The sequence below is a fragment of the Leishmania donovani genome, chromosome 16, assembly GCF_000227135.1.
Source record: "Leishmania donovani BPK282A1 complete genome, chromosome 16".
NCBI classification, from domain to species: Eukaryota; Euglenozoa; class Kinetoplastea; order Trypanosomatida; family Trypanosomatidae; genus Leishmania; species Leishmania donovani.
The window spans coordinates 100,813-117,331 of NC_018243.1; the positions used below are offsets into that span (position 1 = coordinate 100,813).

At 62.8% G+C, this 16,519-nt stretch overlaps 5 protein-coding genes across 5 annotated transcripts; all 5 read right to left on the bottom strand.

Moving 5' to 3' along the window:
- Positions 1–236: 236 nt before the first annotated feature.
- Positions 237–2,072, bottom strand: LDBPK_160310 (protein kinase, putative; the record flags this gene model as incomplete). The annotated part of the gene is made up of 1 exon (XM_003859671.1): positions 237–2,072. One exon carries the CDS (start codon positions 2,070–2,072, stop codon positions 237–239), a length of 1,836 nt encoding a protein of 611 aa, XP_003859719.1.
- A 2,304-nt stretch (positions 2,073–4,376) lies between these two features.
- LDBPK_160320 (hypothetical protein, conserved) lies at positions 4,377–6,446 on the bottom strand (the record flags this gene model as incomplete). Its single annotated transcript, XM_003859672.1, has 1 exon — positions 4,377–6,446. One exon carries the CDS (start codon positions 6,444–6,446, stop codon positions 4,377–4,379), a length of 2,070 nt encoding a protein of 689 aa, XP_003859720.1.
- A 1,820-nt stretch (positions 6,447–8,266) lies between these two features.
- On the bottom strand, positions 8,267–12,079 carry LDBPK_160330 (hypothetical protein, conserved; the record flags this gene model as incomplete). The annotated part of the gene is made up of 1 exon (XM_003859673.1): positions 8,267–12,079. The coding sequence occupies one exon, from the start codon at positions 12,077–12,079 to the stop codon at positions 8,267–8,269; it is 3,813 nt and encodes a 1,270-aa protein (XP_003859721.1).
- Positions 12,080–13,415: 1,336 nt separating this feature from the next.
- LDBPK_160340 (hypothetical protein, conserved) lies at positions 13,416–14,579 on the bottom strand (the record flags this gene model as incomplete). The annotated part of the gene is made up of 1 exon (XM_003859674.1): positions 13,416–14,579. The coding sequence occupies one exon, from the start codon at positions 14,577–14,579 to the stop codon at positions 13,416–13,418; it is 1,164 nt and encodes a 387-aa protein (XP_003859722.1).
- Positions 14,580–15,317: 738 nt separating this feature from the next.
- On the bottom strand, positions 15,318–15,827 carry LDBPK_160350 (hypothetical protein, conserved; the record flags this gene model as incomplete). Its single annotated transcript, XM_003859675.1, has 1 exon — positions 15,318–15,827. The coding sequence occupies one exon, from the start codon at positions 15,825–15,827 to the stop codon at positions 15,318–15,320; it is 510 nt and encodes a 169-aa protein (XP_003859723.1).
- Positions 15,828–16,519: the final 692 nt, after the last annotated feature.

A 16,519-nucleotide genomic window follows, 5' to 3' on the forward strand; every position in this document is an offset into this window, starting at 1 on the left:
GCACGGCGAGTGCGCATCGCACCACACCTAAGCACCAGGGGCGTCCCCCTCCCCTCGCGTGGCGACCTGGCCAACGCGAGGCACAGACGCGAACGGGGGGCGCTGCTCTCTCTCGTCCTTCGGCACCCTCGCTGATGCGTTTCCGCAGTGCCTCTTTTCGACCTCCTTCCAATCAGCATCAGCAACTCGCGTCTCCCCCGCCAACCCTCATCCCGTTCCTGCTTGTCTTCTTTGTTCTACGCATTCCGCGTGCTCTCACACGTGGCCGCGTACACGTTTTTCAGCACCGTGCCGCAGAGCAGCTTCATCCGCTGCGCGTGCTTAGCCTCCGCCTCTGAAACCGCGCGTGTATACGGAAGGTATTGGTTGTACAGAAACACTTCCCGCACCGTGTTCAGCGTGGTCGTCTCGAAGCAGCGGAGATACAGTGGGGAGACACCCTCGGCACTGTAGCCCAGCAAGTGGAGCGATTCGGCTAGCGCGTCGCCATGGGCAGCCGCGGCCGCCATTCTGGCCTCGTGGGAAGGCGGCCCGTACACCGGAGGGAACGCAGACACCATCGGGGTGACGCCACCGCCGCCCGATGTGGGCAGCAGGTGCGACGGGTGACAGTAACGGTTCACGCTGGCCATCATGGTTGTGCTGCCGTTGCCATCTCCCGTGTAGGCGCCGTCTAGCGCCGCCTGTGCGGCCCAAGGCCCACCTACACGTGGCCCGCCCCCCGCGGCACCGTTTGCCGCGCCACCGGACGACAGCGTCGCCCCTCCTACAGTACCGGCGCAGCCACTGACGCCAGCGGTGCTGCCGCAGAACAGGGTACGGCCACCCCCGCTCAGTGCGTCAAAGGACATGTCCTCCAGGTGCAGCAGCGGCAGCAGCATCAGCCGCCCACCAAGCGGGGCACCGCGGTCGCCAGCGGCAGCCCCTGCAGCGACGGCCCCTCCACCACCTCTCGCAACTACCCGACCAGCAGCTGGCGAAGCTCTTCGCTGCGGCGCCACGTGCTCGTCGATCCACTGGGCAGCCGCCTCGTCGGTAGGGATGGCGGCGACCCCCTCGCCCTCCTCTTCGCCCGCGCCTTCGATGGCTCCCACCACGGAAGACGTCCGTGTGACTATCGTCATGGCCGAAGTGTTGCTGCCCTTGTTGTTGCCGTCCCGCCGCTCATCCATGGAACGGCGCCGCGTGAGGAGCTGCTCCACAACTGCGGCCATCTCCTCTTGCGAGGCGACGGCGGAAGGATCCACAAAGGGGTCCATCAACATCGTGGCCGCAGAGGGGCGCAGCTCCTTGTCCTTGGTTAGCAGGCGGCGGATGAACATGTTCATCTGCGGCGACCAGCGCTCCTTGGCCTGCAGAGTTGGCGGATCGTTGAGAGGGATGAAGAAGACAGCGCGGGCAATGTGCATGCCGAGGTACGGCGGCTGCCCCTCCGCCAGCTCGATCGTGGTAATCCCCAAAGACCACATGTCGGCGCGGCTATCGTAGTCCTTCTCCGTGAGGGCCTCCGGCGCCATCCAGAGCGCCGTGCCGATGAAGGAGTTGCGCCGCGACAGCGTGTGCTTGAGCTCCGTGCTAACGCCAAAGTCCGCCAGCTTCACCTGGCCGTTTTTGGTGAGCAGTAAGTTGCTGCCCTTAATATCGCGATGAATGACGTGACGCTCGTGCAGGTAGCGCAGGCCGAGGAGGGTCTGGCGGCACACGTACGCGATGAGCGGCTCCGAGAGCGGACGGCGCAGCAGGTCGTATGCCGTGTCCACAGAGCCGCCCTCGCAGTATTCCATGACGATCCACAGGACCCCCATCGAATGGTACGTGCCATAGAAGCGCACGATGTTTGGGTGGTCACACTCCTGCAGGATCTCCACCTCCTTCACAATGGTGTCCAGATCCTCCTTGTCCGTGTCGCTGAGCGGGACCTGCTTGATAGCAACGATGTCGTCAGTGGCGCGGTTGCGGGCCTTGAGAACGACACCAAAGTTGCCGATGCCAACGCTTTCAACAATCTCAAACAGTTCCTTGGGATCATCCTCGCGCACGTGGATGCGATCGAGTGCCGATGGCTTCATCATTGTGGCACTCAATGACTGGCGTGCGTGCCTGTGGGTGTATGTGTGTGGTCAGTCGTCGTAGGCGGGGGTAGGGAACAGAAAAAAAAAAAAACAAGGCGAGTTAGAGGTGTCCAGCGACTTCATGTACGTGCACAGCGAGAGAGTCCGTAAGCTCACGTGTGGGGAAGGGAGTGGGGAGTGGGGAGTGGGGGGAGGGGGGGGGCAAGCAAGCCTTGTCTTACCCCCTGCCCTGTGATCAACGACACCTCTAACACGCACGCACACACAACAAGCGCCCCCCACCTCTGTTCGACTTCCACACGCCCTCTTGCACCGGGAAGATGCGGATGTGTGGTACGTCCCTCGGCTCACCGCCTCTGAGGCAGCACTGCGCAGAGGCAGTGCGGGGATGAATCGTGGGTGATGGCGAAGAAGGCGAGGAGGTTGAGAAACAGAAGTAGACGAAGGTCCGAGTGAGAGAAAGAGGTGCTGCGCCGCGCAGGTTTCGAAGCGAAAGCCGCTGCCGCAGTCGAGAAGGCGAGAGAGAAGCGGTGCAGCGATATACGGGAGGGGGCGTGATAGCGCCTCGGTCTGCTTTCAGGAGGTACAACGCCGTGTATACACACACGCATGTGTATGCATGTGGATGTGCGTGTGTGTGTGACGCAGTCCGTCACTGGTCGGCCCTAGTCTTCTCCCTGTGACGAGAAATGGGCCTCGCCTCGGCTGGCGCGGGCCTCGGGCGCCTGCCTCTCTTCGCACGTGGTGATGGTGATGATGGTGGTGGCCGCTCGGCGCGTGCGGTTGTGTGGATGCATCGGTGTTTGATGGCCTATCAACGAGTGAGGACGGCTCGAAGACGAGCCAGCATGACGAACGTAATATGGAGAGAGCGCTGCAGATGGCGGATGTGATACCGCAGGCTACACCGAGGGAACCATGTGGCAGCAATACCCGTAAGAGCGCCCCGCACCCCCGCGCCACGCCTCGCCAGCGGTGGCAGAAGCGGAAGGGCGCCAAATAGACACGGTGGTGTGACAAAGGCCCTGACATCTCTGCCCCTCCTGCCACGCCGCTTCGTGCGGGGACGCCGCTCCACGTGCGTCCCTGTCGGTGACCGGCACGTCCTCCAGCATCAACTGGCATCGGTAAGTGTAGAGAGCAGGGGCCGATAGGGATGGCTTGACAGGCTCGCCAACGCGCCTCACCTGCGTGCGATGGAGAGAGATCGAGCCCTGCGGCGAAGGACTTCACAGCAACGAACGCAACACCACCCAAAACCAGTAAAGGGGGCACCATCGTACCGAGAGAGAAACGACAACGAGCGATCTCGCCACCAGTGGCGCGGCTCAGAGCGACACGAGTGTGTGTGTCTGTGTGTGTGTGTGTTTGGGGGGGGGGGGGCTGTATCAGATGTCGCACACGTGTCAATGGTTGCCCCCTTCCCGCGCCCTCGATATTTCTTTTGCTATGTCGAACTGCTTCCGATCTGCTGTCACGGCTGCGGGTGGGCCTTGCTCTCGCGCTTGGCCTCTCCGACGCTTTCGATCCGCACCAGTGGAAGAGGCCGCATGGTCGCTATGGGTTCGTTAGAAGGTGCTGGGGAGAGGAAGCCGACAGGCCGTCGCCGAGCCCGCCTCCCATACTCGTCCGTGCTGCGCAGAGATACGGCGTCACCGCCATCTGTGGACAGGTGGGCGAGGGCGAGGGCAACGCAGCGGTGGGCACGTCATTACCGGCGTCTGGCGCAGCGGCTGAGAGGTCGAGATAAAAGGTGGGGGCAGCAGCGCAGAACAAAAGCATTGCGAGAGGGGAGAAGCGCGGGGAAGATGCACAAGGGAAGTGGATAGGGATAACTGAAGGGAGCTCCGGCACAACTCGCGCGCGCTGCTCTGTTCTTCATTGTGAAGCACCGCATATAATGGATGCACCCACCTCCGCTGCGCAGGATGGCCACCTCTTCCCCTTATCCGGTCCGATCCACCGCTCTCCATGACACCTCCACCCGCCCATCGCATTCACGCATCACATTCAGCGGCCAAGCCCCTCAGTGCGCCTTGGGTCAGTCAAACTGGCATCCACACCCCATCAACACAGGATGGGCGCGCACACACACGCACGGATGCACACGGGCGCGCGGGCATCGGATGCCGCAGAGCGTGCACATTCCGCAAGCGTGCCTCGCGGCCAGCGCCACCTCCTTGTCCTCCTCCTGTTCCGCTTGGCGCCACTTTTTGCTCCCCTCCCTGCTGCGTGTTGCGTAGTCGAGAGAGTTTTAACGAAGCAACGCGTTGATGCAGGCACACATGCGCTTGCGTCTCGCTCTTACATCTTATCTGTCTTGGCCTTCTTTGCGGCTTGCTCCACCTCCTCCTCCTCCACGAGCGTGCTGGCCGTCTCTGCGTGAGCTCCACGTGGTTCTTCTCCTTGGCCGGGCCGCGACGCGAGCAGGTTTTCCCAGAAGGCTGGCGGCAGTGTAAAGCTGACGCACATCATCCGCTTCGTCGGCGCGACGTCCCGCACCATGAGCGTCTCCTCGATATTCTCCGGTGGGAGAGTGTAGCCGAGGTTCACCTCCACTTGCCGCACGGCGTCGGTGATGAGGTCTTCGGCGGCTGAGAAGCAGTACACGTGGAAGAGGGTGCAGCGGTCGATGGCGTTGGGATCCACGTGGGCTGGCAAGTGATTCCACCGTTCGTTCACGATCGCTGCGGCGGACGCGTTGCACTGCTGCTCGCTAGCGGGAGCACAGGTGCTGGAGAGTGGCTGGAACACGTCGAGGAACTCGACTGCAATGGCTGGCAGGTTCATGGTCACGTGGCGGCGGCCGGTGCAGAGGTGTCCTGGGAACGGTGCATCCGCAGCCCTGGTGACGCTGTCAAATAGCACCGAGTTCAGAAAGTCGCGCCCGTCCATGTTGAATACACGGAGGGAGTTGGCGGGCAGGTGGTTAAGCTCCGCGTTCACCTTCATGTACTGCGCTGCCACAGGGTTGAGGTCGTTGGCGAAGACCTGCACGCCCTTCTTCGCTGCAGGCACAGCGAACGGGCCCACGCCAGCCATGACGTCGAACAGCATGTCCCCCGGTCCCATCCGATCCACCAGCCGCGTGTGCTCAAAACTCAAGCGCGAGTTCCAGTAGACGCGATTGTACGGCACGCGAAAGCTGCAGCCATGCTGGCGAACCGTTGCCGTCAGCAGCCGATGGATTCGTGCCTCGGCAAGCGAATAGGTGGGCGACAACGCCTCCAGCGCAATCGCCTGCCTCTCTGCCGCCGTCAGCGAGCCCCCAGCCTCACCAAATTCATCGAGGTCGGCACCCGCTACAGCATTTCCGTCAACGTCATCCGTACGACAGCGCAGCCCAATGATGTCCATTTTGAATTCGCGAAACACGCTGCTGATCGCGTCCACCTTATTCACCACCACACTCACCGTCTCGTTGCAGTCGAGGATGACCTGGCCAATAATGTCAGCGTACGGCAGATGCGCAGCGGAGAGGTTGACGTGGGCGATGTGCCCGACTTGCTCAAAGCCGCTGAGCGCCACCAGGTCGGCGTGCTCGCGGAGGGGCAACACCATCGAGAGCAGCTCCGACATTGTGTAGGCCTGGTAGTTGAGCTCCACCGCACGAGGGGTGAAGGTCACTTCCACCGCACCAGTGTAAGACGCTCGCCTCTTGCTGGAAGGCGGCGGCGGTGCTGCAGCTGCACGAGGCGAGCCCTGCGGCTGCTCGCTGCCGTCCCTGTCCTCCGTGAGACTTACCGAGGAAGGGCCCCTGGAGAGGCGTTCATGAAGCTGCTGGAGCAGATCAGCGGCTTTGCGAGAGAGTTGACCTGCTTGCAAGGCGGCCTCTAGTTGCTGGGTGACGTGGGAGCCAGCAATGGCGGCACCAAGTGAAAAAACAGGCACGCGGTGCTGGGCCGCCGAGGCGGGGTCGGGCCACAGCTCAGTAGCCTTGAGGACTGTTGGGTCCAGGAGGCACATCTTGCAGCGGCCCTCGAGGAGGGCCGGCTGCGCAGGAGTCGACAACGAGTTGCCTGTGGCAGCGGTGTCTGAGCTGCCTTGGATGTCGGCGCAGGGGGCAGCGCCGATGTTGCTGATACTGTTCCCGTTGGCGTTGCCCTCTGCAGGTGCGAGGTACTCCACGCGAACCTTCGATTCGGCGGAGTGCCCTTGACCGCCTGAGATAGAGCGCACTGCCACCACATCCAAAACGTTGCGCACGCTGCGCCGACGGTAGAGCTTGCCGCGCAGAATACTAAGCAGAGCACCCGACGCTGTGAGGGGCCTGTACACGAGCGCCGCAAGCTCGACCGTTGAGTTGACTCTTTCACGGTAGCTGTGCGGCGCCGTCCTCGACTCCGCTGTTGAACGACTTTGCTTCGCCGACATGGGGGCAGGGCCAAGCCGAAAGCGTCCCTGAGCACGTATGTGTTCTCGCGCTTGACGCACGTGTGCGTGTGCTTGTCCGGATGAAAGGGCCGGCGGCGCGGAGAAGTGGCACCGCATCCAAAGAATAGAAAGACGAGGAAAGGAGCAGCGCAGAGTCAACAGAGAAGGCCGAGACGTGCCGAACTGAACATGGACAAGATTATCGCCAGAACGAGCAGAGCAGACAACGGCGTCTGCGCAACCATGACGAGCGCCTACACAGGTCAGCACCACAGACAGAGGGAGAGAAGAGCTCGGAGTAAGTGTAGCCGGCGTCATCCTCCACGACGCGGAATGGTGCCGCTCACCACATCTCTCACCACCCCCGCGCCACTAACCCTCTTCTTGCGTCCCCCTCCTCTCCTCGGCGCAGCGTGCGCGTTGCCTTGTCGCGCTTCACAATCCTCTGCGCAACTGCCGCGCCGTTGTTTGTTGGCCTTCATGATTCCCACGCATCCTCCTCCTCCTGCGATCATCGGTGAAGAAAATAGGGAAAGGCGCCGGGGGCCTTACTTCGGGGATTCTATTCACCAACCAAGAAGAAGTGCGCCAGAGGCACACACACACACACACACACACACGCGCACGCGCAGGCGCACAGTGCTAAAGGGATGCGGCGATCAATAAAGGAAGTGCGCTACGAAACGAAAAGGAAGAGATGGAGCAAAGACGCGCCGCGGCGTGGCACGGCGTAGCGACGCCTGCCACTACCACCTGGAAAGGGTGTGCGCATCCCAGCTCGCCCGCAAGAGACGACGGCAGCGAGTGAAGGGAGGGAGTATGGGGCGTGTGCGCTGTATCGCGTGTGGCGTCATCATCACTTCCTGAGCCACTGCCGCAGCACGGCCCTGGTCCACTCTCTTTCGCCAAGCCACACCGTCCACCAACGGCACGCATCACGCGCGAGCGGACCGCGCGGCCACGACAGCACCGCTGCTGTACCGTAGGAAGGCGTTCGACAGTGCACGCCAGAGTACTCAGGCGAAGGGCAAGAGCCGGAGAAGACGTGAGAGCAGCAGCCAAGTCGAGTCGACAACAACGGAGTCTGCCGCAGTCTACGAGCTGGGCGACAACAATCATGGCGGATGCGGAGCCGCGCGGCTCGGGCGGTGGGGGGGGGGGGGGGCTGTAAGAAAAAATGTGATTTGGGTTACAGGGATGGGCCGGAGACGGCGGGTTCTACCAGAGCAAGCTAGATACGAAGTGAGCGATCGCCAACGCGCACGCACAACGAGGGCGCGAAGGTGATGGGGGAGGGGACCTTGAAAACAGCCCATGTTGTCGAGTAGACTCACACGCAGACGCGCGCGGAGGCATGACGGTCAGGGAAACGCGGCAGCATTGGGCGACGGGCGGACATGAAGACGTTAGACGAAACACAGAAAAAAAAACGAAGGCGAATAAAGAGAGAAGATGCGCGCACAGCAAAACAAGAGGAGGAGGCCCCCCCCCACACCCCCACCCCACACGCCCCGTTCACAGGAATCCATCCCGAATACGCCCGTCACGCCGAAGGGTGAGGACGTGAAACAAACGGAAAAGCGAGCGAAGGCGCCACTGAGGAGAGCAGAGAGCACATCAGCAACGTTCTCGGATAAGAAAGCACGCGTACCTCCCCTCCCTCTCCTCGGCAGACGAGAGAAAAAGACACAGAGAACAGAGACATGCGCAAGCACGGGCAGGCACACGCCGTGTGCGGGCGCCCTTTGGTGGTTCGCCTCCGCGCCGCTCTTCTTCACTTCCCCTCTTGCGTCTGCGGGTGTGCGCATCTTTCTCCTCCCCTAAAAGGCACTCATGCGCTGCGATGGCCCGGCTTCGGCCCTGGCGGTGACGGAGGTGAGTCGCCTTTGATGCGGGAGCGGCACCGTGCGTGTGCTGAGGGCGGCGCAGGCACGGGTCAGCACCGATGGCACCTTGCAGTTCACTGTCTTGTAGCAGGACTTGATCTTGCTGAGGGCGTAGTGGGATTTCTGCCACACTTGCTGACACGCGGCGCGGGTGCTGGTGGTGCTGTACATCGCCGGTATGTCAGGGTAGGTGCCATTGACGTAGTAAACGAACTCCAACACGCGCTCCATCCCGTCCTCCAGCATCTGCTTGCTCGGGGAATCCATGTAGGTCTGTCGCACCACGCACCGCGCAGTCCGCTCCGCGTCGCTTACGAAGTTGTCCAGGAAGTTGCTCATGAAGCGCTGGCAGCGCGAGTGCAACTCCCTGTTCATCTGCAAGTACGACTCTACCGTCACATTATTCGTGGTAGCCCTGGCTGAGGTGGCACTGCCGTTGCGCAGGCCCGGAACCGGTGCCGCCACGGAAAGGTTCGACGACGTCGTCGCGGCACATGACGCTCCGTTGCCTTGGGTGGGGCTCCCGCGGCGTCGCTGAATGCTCCCGCGCCGCGCCGAGGCGCCACCGGTGCGGCCCTCCCTCACAGCGCCGATGCTCGTCTTGTGCGTCGTGCCATCGTCGGTGGCGAGTTGCGACCAACTGCGCTGCGCGCTGCCCTGTGCCTGGGTAGCGCGGCTGCGTGGTACGCTGCTGGGCAAGCGCGGGGTCATGAGACGACGCGGCGTGGGCATCTCTCGCATCTGCGAGCTGTCACAGCGTTGAAAGGAAGACGATGCCCGCCGTGCGGAGACAGGGCGGGCGGTGGTACCGGGCAGTTGCCGGTTGCCATTGTAAAGAGACTCGCACCGCACGACGCTGCGTAGGTTGCCCATATCGTCAACGCTACCCTCTGCGGGTTCGACGTGAGAAGACAGAGAACGCTCAAAGTCGCGGGAGAGCGGCATACGCCGCCCTGACGCGGATCCGATGCGCACCGCTTCGACGCGCTGCCGCGGCGGCGACACACCTACCTTCGATGCGGTGTGCACAACAACATCGTGCTCCAGCGTCGTGCACCGCTCGGTGTCGTGATAGCTCCCACTGCGGACGAGGTCGAGAAATGAGTTCAGCCGCGCAAAGCCACCGCAGGGTGCTGACGCTGGCGCGCTGACCAACCGCTGCTCTCCGCGGCGGATGGAGAGCGGCGGATGGGCCGCCTCACTGCCCTTGCCGATCGCGTTTCCGTTCATGCGTTCCGTGTGCTTCCGTGTTGATGGCGCAGGCTCGCCCGCCGGTGCGGCGACTACTAGTGCGGTTGGCGCAGGGACGCTCTTCGGCTGTCCTGCGCGGTGAAGTACCACCACGGCGGCAGTCGTGTTCCCCGTGGGGCCGACTGTGGCTAGAGAGGTGGAAGACGATGACGTCAGCGGGGGCACGGCGCCGTTCGATGCTGAGCTCTCGGTATCCTCGATGTTGCTGCAGCGGCGCCATACCCCACGCGCAGAGTTGCACCGCCGTTCCTCGGAGCTTACATGCGGCCGTCGCTGGGGCTGCTCGTCAAGTGCTGTGGATGCCTGGTGGCCGCGAGCGCTTCCAGCCGCGGCAGCGCCAGGTGGCTGCGACGCCGAGCCAGTACAGGAGAGCAAGCGCACCACCCCCTCGCTCTTCAGCGGAAGCATCGTATTGGTGTTGTCTATACTGGAGCGACGCAGACCGCCGCGTGAGCGGCGGGTCAACGAGGCTGCGCCGCGGCGGTGCAAGTGAGAACCCTCAGCCTCCTCAGGCTCCAGCACGCCGCCGGTGCCGTTGTTGGTGCACTCCTCGTCGTCGCCCTCCTCGCCACCGTCGCGCTGCCGGGCTGAGAGCGAGAACGGGTGCGAGTTGCGCCGGGCAGTATTGACGCGCAGGCGCTGCGGCGCCGACGCCGCGCTCGGGGCGATCGTCGCCGTAGTTGCGGACGTTGCGGAGGCAGGCCTGTCTCCGCATCGGAAGGCGGTGGTGGCACCGCTACCGCCGCCAGTACAGGCTGACGACGACGCAGTTGTCGCCACCGACGTCAGCAGAGACTGGGTGGATGAGGTAGCTGTATCCTGCGCGTGGCTAGCCCCCTTCAAGTGCGCTGATGGCGGCACCGCAGCAACGGACGTGGTGGCTGGGGCCGCAGTGTAGGGAGACGGACCTGCGGAGACGCTATTCAAGCTTTTTTCTCGAGCTGCCGACGCTTTACCAGCGCTATGAACAGAGTGGAGAGAGCTGGGGGGATTAGGACTGGCGCCGCGAGAGCCGTCGCAGCTCCGCACGTCCCCAGTCGAGTTCGCCGTAGCCGTCGTCGGGGCGGCGGTTGCCGGCCGCGCCGCTGCCGGCGAGTTGCCATCTTCGTCCGCCCGACTAGGTGAGTAGCCGGCATTGAAGGAGGGCTCGCACGAGCGTCTGGCAAGGACCGGTGCCGGGTCGATCGTCGCCGCTGGTGATGGCGACGCGTTAGCCGGCGACTCCGACACGCGGGTGGTGCTGCCGCGGCGGCTCGCTGAGCTCGAGCCGGTGAACGTTCCGCTTCGCCCGAGCAGCGGGGCAGCGTCCGCAGAAGACGGCGCCGCGTCGGCCAGCAAGTCATCGGCGGTGCGCTGGAGGTAGCACGATCCCGGCTTCGCGTTCAGCTCCTTGAGGTCATTACGGTAAAGCGCGAGGTGCACGTTCTCCTCTGGTATGAGGCAGACGCCATACTTGTACATGGTGAGATAACCGCAGATGACGGGGCGCGCGTGCTCCGTCGAGAACAACCCCCGACCACCGCCGCGCTCGATGACCTCTTCCGACACACTGCGGAAGTCCGCCTCACCGACGAGCACGACGGTGGTCAGCGGGAACGGTGGTGAGGACGACTGCCGCGAGCGCCATGCGGCGACGGCATCCAGCGCCACCGCCTCTACGGTGCCCCCAAACAGGCGCAGCACCTCACTGTAGGTCTCCCCCAGGGCACTCTCTAGCAACACAAATGTACGGTCGCGGAAGATCTCGGCCATCATCGGGCGGCCAATCGACAGGAACTCCGTGACTGAGAAAAAAGTATGGGCGGGGGGGCGGTAATGCACGCCGCGCAGCGTGTGAGACGCCGGCAGTGGCGAGGAGGGCGACGGAAACTCTCCCGGCATTAGCGTGCTCTTCTTCTCAAGGCTGCGAACCAAATTAGCGATGTATTGTGGCGTCACGAGCGTGTAACCGTGCCCAAGTGCCGTCATCATCGTCTCCTCCATCCTGAAGCTATCCTCCGCAACGTACAGAAAGCCGATGCAGTTGATGTGCTGCTCGTAGTACGACAGTGGCGCCGGGATGGAGTCCTCGACGACGAGGGCGCCAACGTGCACGCACGCGTCCAGCACTAAGTCTAAACTCGCGTCTGTTAAGTCTGGCGAGATGGCAAGCACGAGCATCACCGGAATGATTCGCGCCGTGACGCGAAGGCCGAGTCGAATGCGGTCCTCCGGGTACAAGAATCGCGAGTTACCCTTCCCGATGCGCTCGCGGTCGACAAAAGTGCCGTGCTTCGATACGTCTTCGATGCGGATCTCCAGCTGCGCCGAGGGGTCCAGGACGCTATAGCGGGGCATCGGCGCCACGAAGATGGTGGCGTGGTGGCGCGAGATGGACGGTTCAGCCACTGGAAGCAAGATGCGGCACGTCTTCCTGCCCAGCGTGTATGTCTGGTCCGGCAGCAGAAAATGTCGGTGGATCTCGCCATCCCCGTAGTTAAGCTCCAGGATGTACATGGCGGAGAATGTGCGCCGCCCTCGATGGACAGACGTTTTCAGCAGCGAGCGCTCACAAGGAGGACAGGGGACGAGAAAGACGGCAGCAAGGCGTGACGCACTCTTGTGACGTCCCTCACACACCCGTCGTCTGTATCTAAGTTACGGCGGCGGTACCTTCGTTTCAAAGAGATGATACGCGCTGCAGCAGGGAAAGGCCAAAACAAGGGAGTAGGGCAGCCCTCAAGAGCGCACCGACGCACGCCGCGCTCACGCCACGGGCTGCACAGCAACCGAGTCTAGAAAAGAGAAGACGCGCACGCGCGCAGAGCAATGATGACGACTATGAAGAAGAAAAGCGAGTAGATCCGCTTGCGTGTGTGCAATGGGGGGAGTGGGAGAGGGCGAGGGGGGAGGAGCACACGTGCGCCGCACACGCCCTTGTGTACTGTGTGCGCAGTTGATGCGCATGCATGCATAGATGTGCATGCGTGGGGGCGTAGGGCGATAAGTCGGAGGGGAAAAGTCCAGTGCGGAGCGGACGACGAAGAGGACGAGACGGATCGGCGGATGTGGAAGAAGGGGAAGAAGAAGGGAGACATGTTTCGCGCACGTTTGCAGTGCGCGTCTGTTGGTGCCAGGCAAGTGAACTGCATCCTCGATTTGTGTGGCCTACGCGTTGGCGAGGATGCATCAGAGAGCGGCAAGACGACAGCTGCGTCAAGCAGAGGAAGCGAGCGACGAAAGACGCCGATGTGTGGGCGCTCCTCGTGCGCCACCACAGAGAAACGTGTCACCAACTCTCCCAGCGCGGCTCCACGGCCATCGCGATCCTTCGCCCCTTCGTTTTCTCTTTCTCTGGGGCAGTCGGCGGCTCGGTGCCACAAGGCGCCCACACCCTCGCCAGCGGTCACTAACATAGGCCCGATTGAATCCCCTCTTCGTTTCAACGATACGCTTGCATCGCACTACGGCGCAGGCACATCGGCATCGCAGGAGGGGGAGGAGGGGCGTAAGTCTGTAACGAAGTGCACACAGAGTGATAACGGTGCACCAAACACGAGCGACGGCGCGGTAACAGAGTACAGATGACGGCAAGCGGGAGGGGAGGGGAGGGGAGGGGGGCCACAGGATGGTGTTGGGAAGGAGTTGCGGGCGGGGTCGTGCCTACACTCACTGCAGCTTGCAAAACAGCCATACGCTGACCTCGCCTGCGCCGGCGTCGCTCGCTCGCTCACCCTCCCATCCTTCATCCCGCGGCACGGCCAAGACGACGACAGAGCCATGTGCAGCATTCCCCATCACACGGAAGCGCGAGGCTTTCCGGTGGCGCGTGTGTGCATGCGGGATGTGTACGTCAGAGCGCGTTAAGACTTTTGAGCTCCTCTAGTGAGGGGCTGCCCAGCAGCTCGTGCACACGCTGCACTCGATCCATGTAGTCCATTGACTGCAAGAACACCATCTCGAACGCAAGCCGCCGAAGAGCCAGCGACGTCAACAGTTTCGCCTCCTCCGACACCTCGTCGCGGACCTCGACACAGAGCAGCTCCCAGATTAGATGCCTTAGAAAGAAGGCCTTGCGCTCCTTGCTCTCGAAGGGACCCCAGCCGTGGTAGGCCTTGATGCGGTGCAGGCAGAGTGCGTCGTACAGCCGTTCCCCGTTAGTGCGGCCCCAGCACTTCTGGGTGAAGTTGGTCATCATGCCAGCCGACATGGGTGGGTACAGTTGTGCGACGATGCGGCTGATGTGCGCCTTCCACATGCGCTCGCCGTTGTACCAGAAGCCGTTCGGACTTTGCCCTTGCAGAACGTGCGAGAGCGCCTGGTGCGGTGGGTGCGCGAGGTACAGCAAGAGCGCCTCTAGCTCGGCACGGCGCACGGCATCGTCGACGACGTGTAGGCGATCCGTGGTGCGACAGTCCGTAACGTAGCGGAAGAGAGATGGAAAGTGCCGTTTCGCCCCGCTGAGGACATGCTTAGGGGTGAACAGCGGGCCGACCTTGTTTCTCGAAGCGGACATCGGCCGAGGCACACCCACGGCTCTGCTGTGCTCGGCCGGCGGAGACGACTGCGAGGCGCAGGTCCCATCTTTCACCACAACGGCTGCCCTCTCTCCTGCTGTCGGGGCTCGCGCCGCTTCGGTCAACAAGTCGTGTCTCGGGTATGCCGTGTAGAGCAGCAGGAAAAACAGCATGCTGGTATGATCGCGGTCGCTGCTGTGGATTGTGACGTTACCCACTGTCTCCTGACAGAGGTGGCAGAAGCTGCGCTTACTATCCACCCAGACATGTCGATTCAGGCCTTCAAACACGCCCACCGGCACTGATGAGAGCAAGGTGTGGCTCTCCGTCGAGGACCCCTTCGGCAGCAAGCTGGTCAGGGGCTCACTCGTCATCTTCGTAGAGTCGTCCGCATCGGGTACGCTCTGCGCCGCACTTTCGCGAAGAAACCGGGACAGCGGCGAGGCCTTTGGGGGCGGCACCACCGTGCGTATCGCACTGCGCAGAAGCGTGGCATGCATCGCGTGCGTCACGTCTGCCCGTGCTGGGCCGTGTATGCGAAAGGGAAGAGTGGGAGTGGGAGTCGGGGGGAGGGGGGGACGGGGGCAGTGGCCTTGGGAGATGCGCGGGTACGCGAGTCTGCTCGCATCCCGCGCGATGCGAAGGGTGCACGAATACGCCCACGAGCAAGACAGACGTCAACACGTGTGGCCCAACTCACGGAGCGGCGCCCGCGAGGCTGACAGCGAGGGAAGAGCGGATGGGAAGACCAGAGCGGAGTACGAAAGGGTGACAAGGACGAGAGACGAAGGACAGACAGGGAGCGGAGAGGCGGCGAACACGCAGCTGCACAGCATTGCCCACGTCACATCTCCTCAGGCCCGACGCGCGTCGGCGGTGCCGGTGGCGGAAATGGATGGTGCCGTCTGCTGTGCAAGGAATACTCTGTGGTAGTCACAGCCGTGGCAAGTGGAGTGAGGTCAGACCTCCACAGACACACACGCACAAGAAACGCAATACAACATAGTGCAAGGGATGGCTCTATCATGTCCACGCACGCCCCCGACGCTGAGGAAGAACAGGAGCAGAGGCGCGCGTGTGCTGGTCCCAGAAAGTGGAGTCTTCATGATCTGGTGGTCGACTTGCCGGCCGGCAGATGCGAGCTGGTCCTCCGACACGGTACTGCTGTTCTTGGGAGACACTCCTGAGCGTCGCCTTCCATCAACCCTGCCCTCGCCCACCTCACATTGCCACCGCGCTCACATGTGCGGGGCCAGGTGGCTGCCACTGCGACGCCCATCGCTGCGGCGACTGTAGTGGTGCTGCATGTAGAAAGTGCAGTGGTTGCGCAGCCGCACGTAGCTGCGCCAGCCCAGCACGGCGGGTACCAGCAGGTACAGCACACAGCCCAAGACGACTGCGAACCAGAAGTAGAAGAGGTGGTGTGGGCTGAAGGTGAGGTCGTGGTCAACGTCGAGGTTCGGCGCTCCGCTGATAGCCTCTTGGCCGAGGTACACGATTGTGCCGTACGCCTGCGTGACGCACGCGAAAAACTCGAGGGCGTCGCGCATGGGGTGACGCACCTGGAAAGCCCAGTACAAGAGCACGCACAGAGGGCCCTTGACGAATAGCTCTATGAGCGACACCACGTGCACGGCCGAGCCGTTGAGGCTGCCAAGCTCGCTCGCGTATCGCGCGTCGACCTTTGCGTAGTTCTCCGCAAGCAACGGGTTTGTCTTGAAGACGCCGACGCAGCCATCCATGAACATGTGTACGACTATGCCGTTCAGTAGGTACCACCGCGCGCGGGTGCGCTCCTCGTAGGTGAGGGGCGCCATCATGCTATCGTAGTTGATCAGCTCATGAGGATCCATCTCGGACTTGTGCGCCTCCTGGTATGCCTTTCGCTGGCGGAGGGAGCGATGAACGCGCCAGCGCCACCCGATGCCGATCAGCCACGCAGCCGGGACGGCGGCCAGTGCGCAGGCTGTGCTTGGCTCCCTGAAATACGCCTGCACCATCTCGGTAGTCAGCGCGTCACGGGCGACAAACAACGGCGTCAGGATGCACAACGTGCAGAACAGCACAAACGGGTCAACGAACACCTCCAGGAACATCTTTCAGTTCTGCCTCTGGCCCCTTACGTGCTGTGGCGCGTGCCAGTGGGTGGTGGGCGGGGAAGGTGGAGAGGCGAACAAGAAGCAATGGTCGACGAGCGCACGCAGAGACGTCTTCGTGATGGTGAGGTCGGCTGGCCGCTGTCCGTCAGCGGGCGAGAAGGGGGTCCACAGGCTTCCGACCAGAGGGCACACTCACGCCATAAAAAGGAAACGTAAAGCGCAGATGTGTCGCCAACGCCACCTGTCAAGTTGGCTGCGTGTAGGGGTGCGCACGCGATGAAGGAGACGGTGGCGAGTCCGCACTTCGACTCGACGCGGAAAAATGAAGATGGGATGAAGGC